Source organism: Callospermophilus lateralis, chromosome 2, assembly GCF_048772815.1.
Source record: "Callospermophilus lateralis isolate mCalLat2 chromosome 2, mCalLat2.hap1, whole genome shotgun sequence".
In the NCBI taxonomy this organism is placed as follows: domain Eukaryota; kingdom Metazoa; phylum Chordata; class Mammalia; order Rodentia; family Sciuridae; genus Callospermophilus; species Callospermophilus lateralis.
The window spans coordinates 17,448,169-17,470,189 of NC_135306.1; the positions used below are offsets into that span (position 1 = coordinate 17,448,169).

At 39.6% G+C, this 22,021-nt stretch overlaps 1 protein-coding gene across 5 annotated transcripts in view; it reads left to right on the forward strand.

Annotated features, from left to right (window-relative positions):
- The window catches only part of Astn2 (astrotactin 2), an 847,605-nt gene that overhangs the window by 686,577 nt on the left and 139,007 nt on the right, over window positions 1-22,021 (forward strand). For all 5 annotated transcript variants that reach the window (XM_076845613.2, XM_076845612.2, XM_076845614.2 and 2 more), the window contains 2 exons: window positions 17,678-17,811; window positions 19,642-19,790. In XM_076845613.2, the coding sequence (XP_076701728.1) occupies window positions 17,678-17,811; window positions 19,642-19,790 (283 nt within the window). The remainder of the gene's footprint in view (window positions 1-17,677; window positions 17,812-19,641; window positions 19,791-22,021) is intronic.

Sequence of the window (22,021 nt, forward strand, 5' to 3'; positions counted from 1 at the left end):
TTTCTACATATGCTTTTTATTTTTTTTGTAATTATTTGGTTGATGTCTGCGTCACTTCCTCTACCTTTTATTATCTTGCTTTGTGATTATTTTACTTTTTTATTTTACAGTGCTTATGAGAAAGTTACTTAGTGGCCTCAGGGACAGAAGAGATTATGCAGCCATTTGGTTCAATGCTAGTCTGTTTTTTGAGTCCTTCCTTCCACACCTTGCAAGAGATTGTAGAGTTTGTGTGTGGACATTTCCAGTGTTCCAGTGGTTGGCTTGGTGACTCCTGAGCATCCTGTTTCCCTCATTGAGAGAATACTTTTCCTTACATTGAGTCAAAGTATTTTCCAGTATATTAGGGAGTAATCCTCATGAGATCAGAGACTGGACCAAATTTTGCTCTGCATTGTACCAATAGCTTATAACATAGTACCTGATACATACTAGAAATTCCATGAATATATTTAAATAAGAATAAATGTAGAGAGTGCAAAGGGCACCAACCTGCATTGGCATGCTAACATGGTGCTTTCACACATACACCCTCCCCGTTAATCCTCTCAACTGTGCTAAGAAGTTAGCAATATTTACCTTCATTTTAATGATAAGGAAATTTAGTCTCAGAGAGTGTAAGCAACCATCCCTTGAAGCCACACAGGGCTAGCTAATATCAGAGCCAAGTCTGGATTTCCTTTCCTCGCCGTCTTTCATTCCACCACCATCATTTATCTGAGGGTGTCATGTGGTGACTGTCCCCGCCAGGGCAGTGCTGGGCTTCCAGGAACAGAGCGAGCTGCAGGCCCCACCAGTGTTGGAGCTTAGCCCTGTTCACAGAGACCTCTTCTTGGGTCATTAGGCAACTTCAGTCAGCAGTGATGTGAAGGGCACAGAGAATGCACAAACAATCCAACTCTCTTCTGTATTTCTCTCAAATCTAAGAAGAAGAAAAAAAATAACTCATTCCAGATTTTTCTCCACATTTATCAGGCATGTGCCTCTGAGAACAGCATAAGTTTGTACCATTTCACAAATAGTCTGTGTGGTGCCTTCTCTGGTCAACAGAGCCTGACTGTTCCCGATTCCACAGAGCAGAAGGGTTCCTTGCCGTAAGTTCCTACCCTGAGAGGAGGGGAAGACTACAAGGAATGCCATTTCTTCATGGGTCATTTATGTCTTTTGGTTTTAGCTTTATCTCCAGCATATACCATTTTAGAGAACACTGTTAAATCCCAGGATCTGCTACCCACTCTAAAAGTAATTTTGTTTAGAAAAGCATGGCATAGATGAAGACAGAACAGCATAATGAAACTCTCTGTTCCTATCACCTACTTTCATCAATGATCAACTCATGGCAAGACTGCATCTCTTGCTCTCATCCGTTTCCCCTCTGCAGTGGTAATTTTGAACAAATACCTCAAACATTATATAATTGTACAGGTAAATGTTGAAGTCCATATCTCTAAATGTTAGGCATAAAAAGTAGCCTCTGTACTACTAAGATACTTTTCAAAATTAACAATAATTTCTATGTATTAAACATTCAGTCACCATTCATGTTTACCATATTGTCTTATGTCTTTAGTACCAGTTTGTTTGTTCCAAGTGGCATCTAAATAAGACTCAAAGGTTACATTTGTCTGTTAAGTAGGTCTCTTAATCTATAGGTTCCTCCCTCCATCTCCTTTTTTTATTTCTTGGGATATTGCTTTGATAAACTTGAGTTGTTTCTTCACTAAAATCCCCAAGAGCCTGGATTTTTTTCATTGTGATTGAATCCCCATTGTGTGATTTAGCAAGATCTTCTGGCTCTGTATTTCTTGCAACTTGATAGTTAGGCCTAGAAGGTGTTTGTTGTTGTTGTTGTTGTTTGTTTGTTTGTTTTGGGCCCTGGGGTTGAACTCAGGGGTACTCAACCACTGAGCCACATCCCTAGCCCTATTTTGTATTTTATTTAGAGACAGGGTCTCACTGAGTTGCTTAGTGCCTTGCTTTGAACTGGTGATTCTCCTGTCTCAGCCTCCTGACCCACTGGAATTACAGGCAGGCGCCACCCCACACCACGCTAGGCCTAAAAGTTTTATGGGACTTGATTATGATTATTATCATTTCTTGACAATCAGCACAGCCAGAATTAATAGGCCTGTAGACCAAAATGATCATATAGGAGAACTTATGCTCTCTCCTCTAGTAATTAAGAGTTTCTTTCTGTCTGATGCTGGTCAAATCTGTCAAGTCCTGGTTATTTTTTTCCAATGTGACTTTTGGCAATGGGATTCTGAGCCTTAATTCTCTCAGATGTGATATAAGGTTGGTAATAATATATCCTAATTTCTAAGCTTATTGTATTAAATGAGTTGGGTGATACCATGATCAGTTGCATGCCTGGAGCATAGTATATGCTTAGACAAACGCCTAATTGACTTTTCTTCTTTCTTTGCTTCTTCTTACTCTACTTTCTCCTCTTTCTCTACATTTAATTATTTTATGATCACATACATGTCCATAATGAAGGAAAGCATAGAAGTGATACCCTTACCTGAGGTTTGATCCTTTTCTACTCTATAAGGGCATGTGTTTGAATATTCATAGGAATGACTTGCTCCATGACCCTAAGCAGCTTCTTCCCTAATTAAGAGGACCATAATGTTGAGTCAAAATATTTTCCTATACATTTTCTTCTCTTCCTTTTTCTAGTCCCATCCATCAACACTTTAATGAGCAAGTCTTAGCTATTGACTTACTAGGCAAAGCATATGTTCTGGAATCAGAGAAATGAGGATTCAAATATCAGCTTGGCCACAAAATTTATGTGCCTTTGGGTATTTTTGCACACTTCTCTGTTTTAAATTTTTGTTTTTTCATTAGTAATGTCTGCTTATAGAATTGTTTTGAAAATTAGCTCAGATAATCCATGTAGGATGCTTAGTAATAATGCTTGACATAAAAAGAAGCTCAATAGAAGATCGTCTTATTTCCTGGTTCTAAATGATAGGCTTTCAGATATGTGAAGTCATTTTAGGTCTCAGTAGGACTTTACTTCTCACCTGCTGACCATTCCTGGTTCCCTAAACAGTTTTTCATCACACGAGTCTAAGTCTTCATTTAGACTCTGTCTTAGTCTGTTTGCACCAAAATGTCTGAGACTGGACAATTTATAAAGAAAACAAATTGATTTTCTTATGGTCCTTGAGGCTGGGAAATCCAAGATCAAGGTGCCAGCAGGATTGGTGTCTTGTAAATGCTGTTGCTGTAACATCTGGAGGGGAACACTGTGTCCTTACATGGTAGAAAGGATGGAAAGGAAAGAGAGTACTCCCTTCCAGGTCAAAACCTTTAGGGAAGGTATCAATCCCACTCATGAGGGCAGAGCCCTTATAATCACTTCCTGAAAGTTAATTGCATTGGTAATTAACTTTCAAGAGGAATTTGGGTTACAATACTAGTAGACTGGTCTTATCTCAATCATCCTGATTATAGCCCCTGAAATAACTCTAGTATATTTAAGTCTTTCTTAATTCATACATATGATGTATTGAGAGAGAAACTAGAACACACAGAGACTGCTTTAGTTGCCTATAGAGTTAAGAATAGAACCTAAGATTTCAGACTTTTGAATTTGTCTTTGGTCATAATAGCTTTTATCTTGATTGTTGTGCATATAGTAGGTATTCAAAGCACAACTTTTTTTTTTTTTTTTTTTTTTTTCCTTCTTGGCTAAAGGAGACTAAAGCTCAGGAGAAGGAATGTCTTGCAGCCTGTGGGCTATGCAGCTAGTACATAAACCTCTGTTTTTCTGGTTCTAATGCCTTGGTCTCAGCATGTAAATAATACAGCTTCCATCATCATTGGCTCCTTTCCCCACATTTTGAAAAGCCTCTTCTGTCATCAAACAGCATTTCTTAGATTCTAGAGCCCCTCCTGCCACTGTTATCTTTTTCATTTTTCCTTGTTGGTAAAACTTCATTCTCACCTTTTAGTCACTTTTCAGCCCCGTGGAAGCTAGATTCTATTGCAACATCTATTTGAAGTTTTTAACTGAAAACTCAATGAAGAACTTTTGTTGAGGCCATTCAAACCCCTCTTGTTAACCCCTTTTAAGGCAGCATGTATCCACTCTCAGAAGAACTTGAACTTGGTTCCTTCAACTTTAGCTTGCTCTCCAGCTACATCTTTTATTGGTGGGGATAGTTATTGGTTCTCTTAAAAACATCAGAGGGAGCATCGCTAAATGGAAGCATGGTGGCTTCTTGGGAGTCAGGGTACATGTTAATAGGGCTCTTCTCATTCCTCCACAATGTTTCCCTGGTTCTTATTTCTCAAATATGCAGATACCCATTTTGAATGGAGCAGAAGATAGATGTATATAGATACATAGATATAGGTACAACTGTAGATTAGTTTATTTACTTTTTTATTTATTGAGGGTATTAGTTATATTCAGGTAGAAATAATTTGGGGGGATTTAGTGAGATGTCATAGATAAGATCTTGGTTTTGGAATCAACCAGATCTAATTTCATCTTACTTATTAGATGCAACAGTCTATTAGAGCTCTCTTTTAAAAATATATATATATATATATATTTAAAAATGTATGTGCATACACACACACACACACACACACATACTTCTTTCTTTCTTTCTTTTTTTCTTTCTTTTATTTGTAGTTGGGCACAATACCTTTATTTTATTTATTTTTATGTGGTGCTGAGGATGGAACCCAGTGCCTCACATGTGCTAGGGGAGCACTCTACTACTGAGCCACAGCCCAGCCTTAGAGCTCTCTTTTCTTATCTGGAATATAGAAATAACAAGAGGACCTGCTTCATAGGGTTCTTCTAGATATCACATAAGGAGATGTACAAAACCCAATGGATGGAGATTTAAGTGCTCATCTGACTGCCTACTATGGGGGATATAACTTAGTTGCTCAGGCTCTCCAGGGGAATCATGATGCCCTTTAACACTAGAGTTGTTATTCAAGCAAATTATGCATGTAAAGCATTTAGCAATGCCTTATGTAATTTAAAAATTGATAAATATTAGTTATGGTTTCTTTCCTCTTCCTTTTCTCTCATTACCTTCCCCCCTCATTTTCTTTTCCTTTTTGTCCTCCTGTCTTCTGCTCTTGTTTCTGATTAAAGTATCCAGTATGGAGTGGGTATAAGATAAATAGTGGTTGTCTTGCCTTCAGGTATATACCAATTTGAGAAACAAATGGATAATCAGTTCACAGAGACAAGGAAAGTCACACTTCCCCAAAGGCAAATAGTATCTCAGAGAGTTGATTACTATGACAGTTTTTTGCCCCCAATAGAAAATATTAAAAAGAATACAATAGTTCTAGACGAGGGTAGATTTGTTTAGACCCTCTTTTTACATAAATAAACATGCCTAACTACTTTTTATTGTTATATATTTATTAATTTACTTTCATCTAGAGAATATTCACATTTAGGGCTTAGTCGATAGTCATTTAATCATCAAATATATGCATGTGTATGGATATATATATATATTTGACATTATTTTAGACACTTTACAAATGATACTTCTAGCAGTTCTTATTGAGGTAGATATTAATATATTCCCATTTAACATGCAGCAAGTGAAATACTTCAACATTTAGAGAACTGAAGTCTCTACAATTAACTTGTGGCATAGTGATAACACTAGGGTTTGCACCTAGGGTCTTGTTCCAATGCCGCACTCTTAACCTCTGTATTCTGCTGGTCCTCCAGCATGTGTAGCATCTTGTTCTGGGTTAAGTGATTTAGACTTCTAATTTGCCATGATGGAAAGGTTCTGATGAACCTCCCTTGCATAACTTCCCCAGCCACATTTTCAAGTTTCCCTTTCAAAGCCCAAGGCAAGTTCAGTAGAGGTCTAGACCAAGCACACCCTCTCCTATCCTCCCAATAGTCTCTCCCTGCCTCCATTCAAAACCTCATCCATGGAAGCCCCATCAGCCAGAGAGGCTTCTTCCCTCTGATGCTTCCTAAGGGAACATGAACATTACTGGAAAAATGAGATCACCAAGACCACAGAAGGGAAATTGTCTAGTTCTTCACTCAGGAACTTGCCATTAACTTAAGCTAGCATTTAGCAATGTAAACTCCACAGTTTTGGACAAATCCTCCACATGAAACCTTTCCATCCTCCTCTCATCTCCAGATGTTCTCACCACAAGGGAGAGGAGTTACTATCTGTCAAAGGAGAGAAGGCCTTAGAAGACAGGTCTTGTCTATTGGGTGGAGTTGGGATCTTTGGCTAAGGACTTCCCTTTGGGAAAATTCATGGGTTCTATCCAGTTTTTCCCTTCCAGGAGTGAATAGCCAGGAGCAACGCCTTTTAGGGGACAAGCTGGGAGGAGGAGCCATCCTGTGAAGAACTTGGATTTGTCCAAAGCTAAGAAGCCCTTGGCAATTCAAGGTCACAGGGCAAGATGCCTTGGGAAGATGACTCACAGTTAGATGGATGAGGCTACTGATATGGCTGCATCTTCTCCCTGGAGTTATAACTGATGTTTCCTATTGCTCATAATTGGTCTGCTATTCATCACTTTCACAATTGCTATCAGTTCAGTGACAGGCAGGACAAATGGTCTGGAGATAGTTTAGAACAACGTAAGCGAAATCTATTGCTCTGATGACTGAGTCAGTCTATTAGGATCGCATAATCTGTTCCTCAGATTTTACCATTCATCCATTCAATACTTTTCATACAAGAAGCAATTATTGAGCACCTACCTTAGATTATGCTTTGTACGAAGAATTTCTGATTCAGTAAGGTAAAGAACTCAGACTCCATGGGAAAGGGAAGATAGACAATTCAAGAAACTGTTGTGAGGTCACTTACAAATGTGTTGTCCAGTGTGAATGGGGGTCTTCAGTTCTTCTGGGAAATCAGGGGAGGGTTTCTGGAGATTACAGTTGTGGTGAATCTTAAAGAATGAGTTTAATTTGATTGGAAGTAGGATAGAGGAAACATAACACAGACTAAGAGAATCCATGTATGAAGACACAGTGGCAGTGGCATAAAATTTTGTCACCTGCCTGGTCCAGGATTAGTGGTGGTTCAACATATCTGGTAAGCAGAATGGGGCCAGATTATTGTGGTGGGACATAAAGCTGTGGAGATTGGCATCACTGTGAAGAGCCCTGTGTCAAGCTAAGAAGCCTACTATTTAGACTTATCAAAGCTCTTCTAATTCTAAGAAACAGAAACTCATTGCAACTTTCTAAGCAAAAAAAAGGTTATATACTGATAAAGTAATGATTTCTCATGTAACTCAAGGAGAGAGCACAAACTGCTTCTCAGCAATAATCCTGGAGACTGTTTCTCTCTGTGCTTGGGCTGCCTTGTTTTCTCTCTCTCTCTCTCTCTCTCTCTCTCTCTCTCTCTCTCTCTCTCCTCTCTCCCTCTCTCCTTCTCTCTCTGCTTCTCTCTCTGCTTCTCTCACTTTCCCTCCTTTTTTCTCATTCTTTGCCCCCCTTTATCTTTTCTGGCTTCCAGGTACATAGCTAAACACATCATGGCTAGCCTAGCCAAGTCCAGTTTTATATCTAAATCAATTCAAACCCTCAGAAAGACCAAAGAGAAAGTAAATCTAAATTACCAAGAAAATTTATGATTGGCCTAGGTTATATCAGTTAATTAGCTGTGGCCCAACTAGCCTTGTTCAAAGCAATTGGGATATTTAGTTCAGATTTAACCACAAACTATATACTCTGATACCTGGGAAGTAGCTATTAACATCCTGTAGGTGTTTAAATTTTTAAACTGTAGTATCCAAGCCCAGGGTGATACACTATTACAAACCAACCTATCTATACCCAAAGCCATAGGATAAAAAAGATAAGAGATTCTTGAACTTAATATTTATTATATAAGAATCTCCTAGGAATTTATGAAATCACAGATCCTGAAATATCTCTCCTAAGATTGTGATTTAGAGGGTGAGTTCAGCCTGGGAATCTGAATTACTAGCAGGCACTCCATGTCATTGATGAAATAAGGCCCAGGGACTTTTCCATGAGAGTCATTTTGTGGGGAAAAAAAAAGTTGTTTATATTTAAAAACCCATCTATTATAGAGTAAAATGTATAATTTGTATAATTATTTAAGACAAAAATGTGTTTAGAGAAATTTTCCATTTGTATCTTGTTATTCAAGGTATTTTATAACAAAAAGTTTGAAAATACTTCCATATTCTTTTGGAGAGTATGGAAGATTTTTAAGCCAAGAACTTTATCTCAGAATTCCTGGCTCTTCGCAGGAGGGAAGGAGGTATCAATAGGAATGAGGCAGAAATTAAGAGCACAGAATTATCCCAAAGCTGGACAGAGAAGTTTTCTAAGCTAAGAGAAAGTGATAGGGAGAGATATAAAGGATTAGGATTCTTGATATTAGTTAATTTATGATAGACCAATTGGTTAATCAACAACTGAGCTCTGATACTATATTAAGCATGAGAGAATGAATAGTAAATAAAACAGGGCCCCCAAACTCAGCATGTACACAGTCTATTAGGAAAGATGGATAAGCAATTAAATAGACGAGGAAGTATAACACAGTACAATAAATTTTGTTATAGGAAGAGATAGAAGAAGGTGCATCACAACTGGAAGTGTCTGCTTCAGCTTTAGGAAGTCAGAGACTTGCTACCCAGAAGAGGTGGTCTTTAAACTGAGACTTGATGGATTAATGATGGAAGAAAATTATCAGAGGGAGGGAAAGGTGTTCCAAGGAGAGGAAATAGCACTAAAAATCTAGCAGAAGTGAGAAGCTGCTGCCTGGTGCATAGAATGCTAAATGGGCAGTGGGAAGAAGTAAAGGTGGGGGGATAAATAAAGGCCAAAGACTTGGGGGACCTGGCTTCAGCACAAAGGCCTCCAAATGATTTATAGTTGAGTAGGATGTGGCAGAATCTGTGACCATAATCATGGTGGGCTCACATAGTCAAGGCAGCCCAGGGTCTAGTTTGGAAACCATAGCTTCACATGGTTCATACACTCATGGTGATACCAGAAGGTAAAGCCCTCAGAAAGAAGAGTGTTTAGTACCGTTTTTGTACATGCAAGGTATTTGAGGGCCAGAGAAGACTGACTTGGCCAAGGCTGAATATTTACTGACAGAACTGGGATGAGCTCTCTTTCCTGGTCAGCTCCTGGCTGATAGAGGGTTTTATGTAGGCCTAGAAGCTAGACTTGCAGAACTTGAAGAAGAATTCCACACTCCCAGATGTCGTCAGAACCACCTCAAAGTCAAAAAGCTCCTTGGACAAGTATGTTTGTCAAATGCTGTATTTTATAACTTACCTTCTCAGGACTTGCCACTGACTGCTAACATGTTAGCAGCTTTCAAGTTTTACATAGAATAATCTGTGCAGTTTTGTTTAATGTAGTCTTTCCCAACTATATCTGATCACAGAAATAACCTCCACCCTCCACTCCAATTTCATTTAACTCAAAGTCAATTAATGTCTCAATGAACTAAGAGATTCCTAGAAACATGTTTTGGAATGTTGTTCTGGCCAATAAAGACTTGGGAGTTCTCAGAGCAAAGCTAACCATACCAATCATACCCTCCCCTCCTGAGAATAAGTGATGCCCCTCAATTACCACCTTTCCTCAATATTTAGGAAAGAAGACTAGACACAGAAGAAGATTGTGTTCTGAACAAGATGAGTTTGAATCCTAATTCCAAATCATTCTGGATTTGTGACATTCATCAAGTTACCCAATTGGAGGAGCCTCAAAATTTTTAAATTTCAACATTTTAAGGGTTGCAAGGAGTCCAGGTACAGCGGTTCACACATGAATTAAACTTTAGTCTTCTTATTCAGAGGCTTCAGAGACTGAGGCAGGAAGATCGTGAGTTCAAAGGCAGCCTCAGTAACTTAGTGAGGCCTTATGCAACTTAGTAAGATGCTGTCTTTAAATGAAACAAGAAAAAAAAAAAAGATTGGGGATATTGCTCAGTGGTTAAGGACCCCTGGATTTAATCCCTGGTACCAAAAAAAAAAAAAAAAAAAAAAAAAAAAGAGTTGCCAGGAGACAATTCAACCTAACCAACAACTTAACAGAGGGTTAAATGTTTAGACTTTGGAATTTGTGAAACATGAGTTTAAATTTAACCCTACTAAATACAGACTATCTGATAAAGAGTGCCTCAAGTTCCCTGGGTCTTCAGTCATACCCGCTACATAATGGGAACAGTAGGAGTATCCAATTCATGGTGTGACTGTGCAAATTAAATGAGTCCTTATATGTCAAACACTGAACTCTATGTCTAGCATATAAAAATGTTTAAAAAAATGCACAGTGTTATTTTTAACGCTTTAAAACCTCATACTTCATCCTCTACATGAGATGATGAGAGCTGAAATATGGGAATAATTGACAAGAAAAATAGCTTCTTGCCTGAGGATCATTTAACCTACCCTATCATCTTGCCTCTGTACATCTTGAGAAACAGACAGCTGACAGAGCCCCATGTAGGTGTCTCAGTGGGATGTATATTTATTTCTCTAATATTTTTTCATTAACAGAGGTAAGTGTTGCAGGAAGGGGGTTTGGCTGGCTCTAAATACCTTATTCTGTCACCTAGATTAAGGAGCTGTTCTGTTGGGCTCTCATCATTCAGGGGACAATGGCTTGAAGAGTGAAGTTTATCCTGACAGTGGAAATTAGGTGTCGTTTCTGTGATTTACAGAGCCTTAGATTGAGTCGCACATTTCTCATGTAGGAAATGGGTCTTTGCCAGTTGGTACTTCTTCACTGAAAGCGGGAACTGAGACTGAAACTAAGAGATGGGTTGAAGGAGGCCAGGGGTAAAGATTGGGATTTGGAGCTGTGTTTCAACTAGACCCTTTGCTGTAGGTGATCTGGGCCCAGTATCTTCTAGGACCATTTATTTGGTTCTGTCTTAAGATTCACTGGGGTTGTTGAGAGCTGCTTTATCCACAGGTTGTTGAGAGGTTTCCAGAAGCTAGTAGGCAGATGCCCTACCACAGGTCTAGAACTAGACACTGCATTTCATTTTAACCAAAAGGTTGAGAAGCAACAGACCTATAATTAGGAAAGGATTAATAGTTGTCTATTCTCTTCATTTCACTCCTTCATTTGTCAAACTATCCACAGCATATGTGGAGATGTTATCTGGCAGGACATAAAATTGACTTTTTAAAAAACAGTTTGATTTTCCCAGCACAATTGAGCAGAGTATAGAAAATCTCAATATATGCCTTACCCATGTATACCCACAGCCTCACCCCCTTTCAGTATCCCCCCCAGAGTAGTGCATTTGTGATAGTTGATAAACCAGTGTTGATATATCATTACCATTCAAAATCCATGATTAATTTTTGAGTTCTCTTGCCACTGTACATTCTATGAATTTTGACAAATGTATAATGATATGCTACGGCATTATGAGATCTATGTCAATGAAAATGCCTGTATTCACACCAAAGCCCTCTAGACATGTATGTAGTTGAAGGTTTCTATTTCCTTTTGTTCAGTACTCCTTTATATAATCATTAGTTGTAACCTCCTTTAAATAGTCATTGAGGTCGCTCACCATACCTACCTTCCGGCTTTGTTTGGGATTAAGAAGACTAAAGTTTAAGTAACACTACTCACTTCTCTCAGTGTGTTTTTACACATGCTACTTAATTATGCAGTCATTGATTTTAACAGGATGACCAATTAGTCTCCTCAATACCAGAGGACGTGGACATGTTTTATTCTGTTCCTAGCTTTTTTCTCTTATCTCCTATATCTACCAGAGAAATGAATGATTGAAATCTCCTGCAGTCGCTATGAGAGGGTATGTTGATGCTTCGATTGCACATGACCTGGGGAGATCCTATTCCAGAGTTCCAGGGTGGCTAGAAGCATGTATTTATGCTTTTGTGCAGATTCTGCTAGGATTCCTCTTCAATCCTTCTTATGTTCAGCAGTCCTCACCCTCCTGATCTACTAAACATATTGTCAATATGGGCTCAGCAATTAGTTTTCCTACAAGTCAGGGGCAGCAACCTCCCATCTCTCTTCAGGACTATAGAAGCTTTCTTATTTTATACCTTCATTCATTTCCTGGGAAAAAAGCTGTCAACCCACACTCCTCCAGGCAATAATCTCAGTTGTCTCCAAAAGGAATTCTACTTTCATTATTCACCTTACCACATTTCAATGCCTTCAATGTAATTTGGTCTTTTTATGGTGACCAATTACGGTTCTGTCATCTCTTGCTAGAAGAGTACAACAGCAATAAAAATACAAGTTTAATCTCTGTCACAGCATCCTGTTCCACATCTATGAAGCTTAACACCTATTTTTGGAACCTATTATATGTTCACAGAGATGATTCATATATCTGACCTTGACCTAGAAGAGTTCACTGTCTGATAAGTGAGAAGGACACAAACAAGAAAATTGCAAGGGAATGTGTAAGATGCAAAAATTGAGTGAAAGGAGAAACCAGGGAGAGAGAAAAAAAATCTCTCAAGATATACCAAGGTCCTGATGGCAGGGAATATTTCCTGGAGTTCAGCAAGGAGGAAGAAGTGGGAGTACGGTACTTTGGACCAAAGGCACAGCAGGAAAAAAATGCATGTGGGTAAGAAAAAGTTAGTGCACTAGTTTAAGAAGTTGGAGTATTCTGGATCTTAGAGTGGAGCAGTGGGGATCAGATGGGAGAAGAAACACCAAATGAGGAAAGTAGTGGAAAGTTTGAAGAAGTTCAAACAAGAGAATGGAAGAAGCAGATATTTAGGAATCTGTGAAAGGATGCTCTGGAGTTGGTAATATTGGAGCAGGAAGTCCAGTCTAGAGGGATGGACATCTCCTGTAGAAAAAGCATTATTAACTTTCACTAGAGATAGCAGGGGTTTCAGGGAAGGAAGTTTGGTTTTGAGAAGGAAGGAGGAGCTGAGATAACCTTCAATTTTTGACTGGCGGCACCAAATTAATATGGATGATACAAATAGTCTTGGGGAACAAGAGCATCACAGACATACCCACATATACACGTTATCTTAGCTTTGGGCATTTATAAATTGGTTTGTTTCGTTCAGCATTCTATATGAACTTTTAATTCAATTCAACAAATATTGACTGACTTTATGTTTCACGTTAGTTACTGTGTTGGGCCCTGGAATGGAGCCAGAGGATCAAAAGATAATAGATTATTTTGTCTTTAGAAAGGCTTTCACTTCCTTATTTGGTATGGATCAGGCTGCCATATGACCAAGCTTATTAGTACTGTGGAGATAACAAAGTCCATGAGGCTTAGAGTGAGCACTTAAGGGCATCTTTTTGGAGTCTTGCAGATCATATCCATCTCAATATCAAAAATAACTGACTTGGTGTCAGCACATGAGACTCATTTTTAATGTAAAAAAATACAGTCATTGGAAGTATGGAGTATGGGATTTAATTCACAGGCTTAGTTATGTCCTGTGTAGATGGCCCCAAATATCTTAATCAAATACAGGATGTTTAAAGTTTAAGATTCCTAAGACTTTGTCATAATTTTTAGAGCTGGAGGGGCCCCTTCCTTTGTATTCCCACAGTCTCTCGTGTGTATTTCTTCATAGCATTCAAACCATAGTAATTTTAATTATTTGTGTGTCTTTACCATTAAACCATAAGTGCTTTGAAGTTAGCCACTGGGTCTTGTTCATTCCCTTTCTTTACTTTTAGACAGCACATGGGCAGGAGTAAGAAGTTCAATGAATGTTTATTGAACTTATTAAGCCTTCAAAAATATATCTTCTGCCCCTTCATTTTGCAGAATGGGGAAATTAAGGCTTAGAAAGTAGAATCACTTATGCAAGTTCAAATAACAATAGAGTCAGGAATAAATCCTACTTTATTTTGATTGCTTAACATTTTTGTGGCTGTTTTCTCCTCCTGACCTACTTGGTTTGCTAACTAATTAGCTAGAAGTTGGAAGCATTTACAAGTTCTGGAAATGTAAACCTTTGTTATGAAAACCAATGACCGTGCAAACGGAGCCCTTGTATTATAGTAGATTTATTTTTTAGGTCCCTCTACTTCCTCATAAACCAGGAGTCAATAATGCCCCCAATGAAATGCCCCCAATGAAAGGTTCTGTTTTCCTCTCAGAAAACATACACACACACACACACGCATACACGCACACACACACACAAGTACATGACTCAAAGCTGAGCAGCTGAAAAAGTATTTTGGGGGTGAAATTTTAGCATTTAACTGTGACCTTGAAGGTCAGGGGTGCCAGGATTCCAATGGATTTTCATGAAGTTCCTCCCTTCTTCGTGTTGATGTGTAAACGGGGATAGGAAACCCACCTTAGAGGGTGATTTTTGAGCATTAACTGGAGGAATAGAGTGGTTTCATCACAAAGTGACTCTATCACCTTGAACCAGCCAGCTAGCCTCTCTGGGCCACTGTATCTGCATCTCTAAGTGGATAGATTAGATGATTTGCAGACAGTCTTGTGAAGTTGGAACATTTTACGATTCTCCTCCCTTGGGATCTAATTGGACTGTGGATAGAGTGTTGCAAGGGCTGAGACGTAAGGAAAGAGTGATCCTGCACTGACACAATGCTGGCTTCTGCAGCTTTGCAAGGGCTCCCTGTTTGATGTCAGCCTTTTATCAGAGCGTGTTTGTGCTCTATCCAGGGTTTGCCTGGCCATTGCACCAGTCCCCATTCTGTTCCTCAGGGTTCTGGGAAAGAGCCAGTGGAGACTCACAGGCAGGATTTCTTCCCAAGAGCTGCCTGGATGGTGAAATTCACAAAGTCCAGAGAGATTTCCTGTTTTGTTTTGTTTTCCACAAGCCCAAGCGCCTATTGATTACAAAAACCACATACAACATGTGCACGCACGTGCACGCACACACACACACATACACACACACACGCAAAAACAAAAACACATACACACACAAGACAGGATGTTCTCTCTCCATTGCTGGAGTCCAGTGCAATCTTACCATCTGTGTCACTTTTCCTGGATTTCACCATTATGGTAATTAAGACCTTAGCACCGGCTGGAGATGTTACTGAATCTTAAGCTCTGCACAGTTATACACATTCGTTTCACTAAGGGGGAACCTACAAATGAGGGAGAAAATATCCGACATTCAGCATAACCTCATGCCATACCATCTGGTTTCTGTCCTCAAGAGACTATCTCCCTCTGGTGCTGGTAGGAGAAGGGACTATGTTCCCAGCATAGATTCTGGCACATAGTAGGAACAGAGTTCTTATTGTGTGTTTAACTCTGTCTCAGACACTTATATGCAAACATTTCAGGGAATATGCTTATACCAAAAATAAATGTCTAAAGTTTGAATTTAATTGAGTACCCTATATTTTTTATTTACTGAATCTGGCCACCCTACTTGACTTAATCCCAGTGCTCTGAATGGTTGAATGGAAAAGACCTGTACTTGGGAAAAACAGAGATCTTGTCTGGTATGATGCTTCCACCATTTTCTTGCTGTGTGATCTTGGGAAAATTGCTTCACTACTCTGATTCCTATTTTCCTCATCTGTGAATGAGGCTCATATTTGTCTCTCAGGACTGCTGTTAAGAAGATTATATTTTTTTAATTCACTTAAAGTACTTCGAACTGCCTAACTGGGTGCCACATGGTCATTAGACTTACTATAATTCTTTTTCATTTCTGTGGGTTCTATACTTTTCTCAGGTGAACTTAGATAATGTGTTTATCCCCGGGAGGAGATATGTATAAGAACATGTGGTCTGAATACTTGGAATCTTCTTGTCAAAACCTCTGGGAGAAATGTGAAGGAAACTTATACAATAACATTCTTGATACACGCATTGTACTTCTTGTTCTGCCTCCTGGGTAATTATGAAGGGAGACCCCAGACCACATTCTGCACTTGAGTCTCCTGAATATTGCAAGATGGAAAAAGTGACACCTGGGTTATCAGGTGTCCTCAGCGATAGATAGAATACAACTTTCATTGAAAAAGGACACAAAAAGTGAAAAATACAGAAGAAAATGAAAGAAAGTACAAAGAACTGGCAAAACACACACCTGGCAAGGAGATCCATGTTCTCTGGAATTCTTTAACAAGAGCTTTAACGAGAGCTGTCACAGATTCTGAGTATAGGATTCAGTGAATCACATGATATATTCAACACTGTATTATAAAATAGGCTTTGTGTTAAATATTTCTGCCCAACTGTAGGCTAAGGTAAATGTTTTGAGAAGCTTAAGGTAGGCCTGGCTAAGCTATGGTGTTCAGTAGGTTAGACATGGTAAGTGCATTTGCAACTTATGTTGGGTTTATCAGGCCATAATCTCATCGAAAGCCAAGGAGCATTTGTAATTAGACAGCGTGTGCTTTCTATGCTGTGATGGTCATAGCACACTACACTCTTGAGAGACAGACAGGGCCTAGCCATCCAAAGACTCGTGCCACTCCGTGGCCAAACAGCCACCTGCCACCTGTTGAGCACTGTGGTTCACTCACCTGCTTTGGTCCTCTTTCTTTCTGTGGACAATGCCAAGACTTTCCTCTCATTGTCCTAGCTATACCACTGTTAGGATGACGAGGCCAAACACTGCTTTGCCAATATCTGTGATGCCCAGATTCTGTATTCCTATGAATACCTGGGAAATACACCTCACCTAGTGAAAGAAAGTCAGGGTGGGTTTCCCAGAGAATGAGATGTTTCATTTGAGACCAAAAGAGTGAGCTGGAGTGCTAGAAGGGGAATATTCTTGGCAGAGGACAGGATATTAAAAAAAAAAAAAAAGACAGTGAAGAATATTGCAATTAAATAGAACATTTATCATCATTTAGAACAAAGGTCAGCAAAACATGGCCATCAGACCCCTAATGGCCTGCTGCTTATCTTTGTAATTAAAATTTTATTGGAACACAACTATGCCTGTTTATTTAAATTATTGTCTGTATCATTGTCAGGCTATAAAGGCAGGGTTAAGTAACTGTGGCAGAGACCACCTGGCCATAAGCTGAACGTATTTATTCTGTGGCCCTTTATAGACGCAGTTTGTTGTCTCCTGTTTAGACAGAAACTCACTGTTGGTGGAAATGTTAGTGGTTGCATGAGAGTGGATAGTACTGTGTCAAAAAAGGTCAGAAGAGTGGTGAGAGCAAGGAGTTGAGACTGAATCTTGAGGACGGTGGGAGGCTTCTGTAGGGCTTGAAGCAAGGCAGTGACTTTGGTGGGATGCACTGGAGCAAGGTATTTTAGAGGGCAAGTCCTGGAGTCAGACTGCTTTGCAGGATCCAAGCTCTGTCCCATACTAGCTGAGAACTTCAAACAAGTTACTTACTTTCTATGTGCCTCAGTGTTCTAGTTTGTCTGGTGGGAATGATCATGGTATCTCTCATGTGGGGTTACTGTGAAGGGGGAATAAGTTAATGTAGATGGAGTTTCAGGATCAGGGAAGGTTCTCTCAGTGGATCCTGTTAGGATGGTGTCTCAATGATCATTCTGGCCCCTGGATAAGGAATTGCTTAGGAAGGGAGAACCTTGTGGTAGAATACTAGATATTTAAGTAAAGATGGCGTCCTGTGCCTAGGAAGAGTGCTCCGAATCCCCCGAAGCTGCCATCACGGCCATGGGCACCTTGACCTTAGTCTCTGCACCATCGTCATTATCATCTCTTCTGTCATCCTTTCTTCCAGGCTTTCAAGAGTGCACTGATGAGTTCCTACTGGTGCTCAGGGAAAGGGGACGTGATCGATGACTGGTGCAGGTGTGACCTCAGTGCCTTTGATGCCAGTGGGCTCCCCAGCTGCAGCCCCCTTCCGCAGCCGGTGTACGTATGTATGGCCCCTCTTCCTTTGGCCACTCCTTTCCTGGACTCACTCTGACCTAGACAGCCTGGGATATCTTGGCTCTGTTCCCAGATACCTAACAGATTCCTGAAGTCTCCAGGGATCTTGGGAGAGAAGGGACCTGTGGCAGAATGGAGGCATGGTACAGGGGTAGATGCTGATATCTAAGTGCATGTTATTTCTTTTTTTCCCTTTTTTTTTGGTACTGGATACGGAACCCGAGGACACTTTATGGCTGAGCTACATCCCATTTTTATTTTTATTACTTTAGTTTTGAGACAGAGTCTTGCTGAGTTGCTAAGGACCTCACAAGCTGCTGAGGCTAGTCACAAACTTGTGATCCTCCTGCCTCTACTTCCCTAGTCAGTCAGATTACAGGCATGTACCACCACACCCAGCAGCGTGTGCTATTGTAAATGAAGCTGTTTAGACCATAATTCCTTTCTTCACTCAGCTACTCAGCAGCGGTTTGCTGGGCCACGGATGACTGTTTTGTAGTACTACTGTTTTGTCAGTTCCTATTTTGAGCACTGGGGCTACTGAGATTAAGAAAATGTGGAACCTCTCCTAAGGAACTTCATTTTATTAATTTGTTCATCTAATTTTGAATACCTGCTTTGTGCTGGGTACTGGGGAAAAAACACATCCATGGACAAGAGAGGCACAGTCTGTACATTTGTGGAGGGAGCATTTTGAGTGAAGGAGACAGATACCAAAGGAAAATATGATTTATTTAGAAATTTAAATAAGAAAACACAAAGAGTTGTCCATAGGGAGAGTAATGGGGGTATACTTTAAGTGGAAAGGAGGAGGAATAGGCAGGAAAACCTCTCTGAAGAGGCCTTAATTATAGTAGGGGCCAACCTGGCTGTTAACCGGTAGTAAGAATCACCATTTAGGCAAAAGGAATGGTGTATGTGAAGGCCCTGATACAGGAACTTCACTTGGGGAAGCAGAAGAAGGTCATCCTGATTGGAAGAGCATGATTACGAATTTGTGTGAAAAACAATGAAGTCGGTAGGAGCCCATAACATGAAGCAGAGTCCCATGATGCACTTCTGCAGGACGAGAAGAATCCTATTCCAAGACAGTCCTTGAAGAAATAGTGTGAGATGGTGTGAAAAAGAAAGAATCTGGGCTGGGGATGAGCAAGGTCACCATTATGATCCTGTCTCCAACTTGCTGTGTAAATTTGTACAAGCCATTTTCCCTTTTTGGGGCCTTATTTCCCCCATTTTGTGAAATGAGGGAATTATAGACTTTATTATCTCTAAGGATCAATCCAGTTATAACCTTCAGCCATTTTTTTATTGCTTTACTAGAGGATTCATTCCAGGATTCAGGCTCTTTTTGAGAGAATTTTAAGTACTAAGTCTCCTTTTGAGAGACTTAAGGATATTGGACAGTTGACTAAGACATTGTGGAATTGAAGGGAATGGCAGAAAGATTGAAAGTTCCCATGTTTGAAATCACTGCTAATTTATTAGAAAATGAGCATCATTGAGAATATAGTTTAAATAAATGGAAAACTAATCCATTTTCTTTGAGCAAATACAGTATTCATGGATTAATTTGTTAAATTCCACGTGGATCTTAAAATGCAGCTCTTTGTATCCCCGTTTCATGGATGAGAAAACAGAGACCTCGAGAAGTGAAATAATCTGTCTAGGGCAGGGCAAGGTTTTGGTGGTGGATGGAATGAGGATCTGAATCTAAGCTGAAACTTTTGCTTCATCTGGACACATGCCGACTCTTGGACCCCAGCTAATGTTGGCTAGAAAACAAGCGACCTTTCCTGTCATTTCCTGTAGGCTGCGGCTGTCCCCAACAGTGGAGCCCTCCAGCACTGTGGTCTCCTTGGAGTGGGTGGATGTTCAGCCAGCTATTGGGACCAAGGTCTCCGACTATATTCTGCAGCACAAGAAAGTAGATGAATACACAGACACCGACCTTTACACAGGTAAGCATGTGACTTCCCATTTCACTGGACTAGTATGACAAAGAAGGGAAACTTGATTTTCAAATGTCTTTGGGGACTTGGTATGATTTGGCTTGGGAAAGCATTAAGAAATTTCCTTGTTTGCTGATTTTTCTGGTGCCCATCAATAAGTGATTTGTTTTGTATGATTTTGAACAAGGTAAGATAGCAAGTAGTCATTGGAAAGTGTTTCCCTGAGTAGGACCTTCGAAAACATATATGAAAAGGACTAGTTGATTTTGAAGAGGATTTGGCCTTTCTTTTTTGGGGAAGGCTTATAGGTCTCATGTTTGAAAACTTTGGTCTGTAAATATATTATTCAAAGATATTCAAAGAATAATATGATGGGTCTTCATGAACTGTACTTTGGGAAAGCAAGAATTAGAAATGATCTGAGTATGCAGGAACATTTACAAAACATGGCTTTTCAGAAGTCTATATTTGCTTGTAACTCAGAATGTTTCCTCTGAGTTCTTCTAAATTCCTGACACTGCCAAGAAACTAAGCATTCACCTGTGATCTGTATTGGAGGCTTACATTTCCTGCTCTCTTTTGCAACTTCCATTGCGTAATTATTCTTTTCCAGCCAGAAAACTTTAATTGAGCATGTACTTATCTGCCAGGACCTGAACTAAGTATTTTGTTCAGTGTCTCTCTAAGTCCTCACAACTTTAAGAGGCTTGGTGCTTATTGTGCCCATTTTAAGGATCAAGAAACTGAGACTTACTCAAGGTTGTCCATCTAGTAATATCTCCTTAAGTTCACAGTTTTAATCCTGAACCATGACTGGGTTATTAAAAGAATTAAAAAGTATTCTTGCTTTATTCATTGCCCAGTTAGAATATAAGCACAAGGAGGAAAAAATGACTCGTCTGTTTTAAACCAGGTTGAATTCCCAACACCTACCATCAACTCTGGCATTCAAATATTTGTTGAATGAATGAATAATGAATGAGTGAAAGAAATTCTCTTTAATGTTTCCTTTTCTTTTTGTCGCTCTCCACCTTTTGTTTTTTCAATCTTTCTCACTTTCATCTCTGAGCTATTTTTGCTTTGCTTTCTCTGAAATTGAGAAGAAACTACTACAGTGAGATTGTGGGTGTGAAATAGGTCATAAAGGTACAGGTTACAGAGGATGGACGAAGCCACATTGGCTAGTGTTGGGATATTGGGATGGATGTGGCCTGTTTGATGATGTTGACTAGAGGGGTAGAGTGGCCTGGAGGAGGTGTCACGTTCACTGAGGAGCTAGTCGTGGAACAATCACTGGGCAACCTGTTTTGCTTCCTTAGTTTTTTCTACTTTTTGACTCTATGTATGTATTGCTTGTGTGTTTATTCAAGACTATGAGAGCATGTGCATGTGTAAGTTTAAGGAATGTGTGTTTGTGTTCATTTGCATGCACTTTTATTTTTATGTGGTTGAGATTTGCCAGTATCTGTGATTGGGTGAGCGTGTATCTGTGTGTGTGTGTGTGTGTGTGTGTGTGTGTGTGTGTGTGTGTGTCTACTGGGTAAAATGCTACTTTATAATAGCAGATACTTGTAGACCACAGATACCAAGAGACATGAAAGTTATCTGATGGTGGGTTTATACATGTAGATGTTCTACATCTCTATAGCATGCTTCTCTTTTCAGAATTTTTTTAAAAAAAGGGAGAGGGATAGCTATGTCAAATGGTGGTTCCATTCCCAGTTTTCCAAGGAATCTCCATACTGCTCCTTATTTGCTATACCAATTGCAATTCCACCAGCAATATATGAGTATGCCTTTTTCCCCACATCCTCATGCCTGGTAACTGACTGACTGTCAGACATTGTGATTTCTGCCTTATTGGATGCTAGATACTTTTTAATTCCTAAAACTAATTTTGTACCCCATTTTAGGAGACAGGTAAGTTACCTTGCAGTTTGATCTTGCTTTTAAGATTTGTTATGTGGAACTGGAGAAATGTGCAGTCAAAGGTTAATTATTCCATATTACTGAAGGGAGATCTTTCTATGTATTTTACACAATAGCCCATGAATTAAGAGGTTTTTCCAGTATGGCTTATAGTGACAGGAACTGTCACTGGTCCTTGTGTAAGCACTGGGCACCGTTCCTTCTAATCCTCTTGGATTGGTAGTTTTCTTATATCCATGTATCAATAAGTACTGTGCTGAATACTGAAGGAAAATCCTCCAGAGTTCTCTTCACATATTTTTCTATGCAGC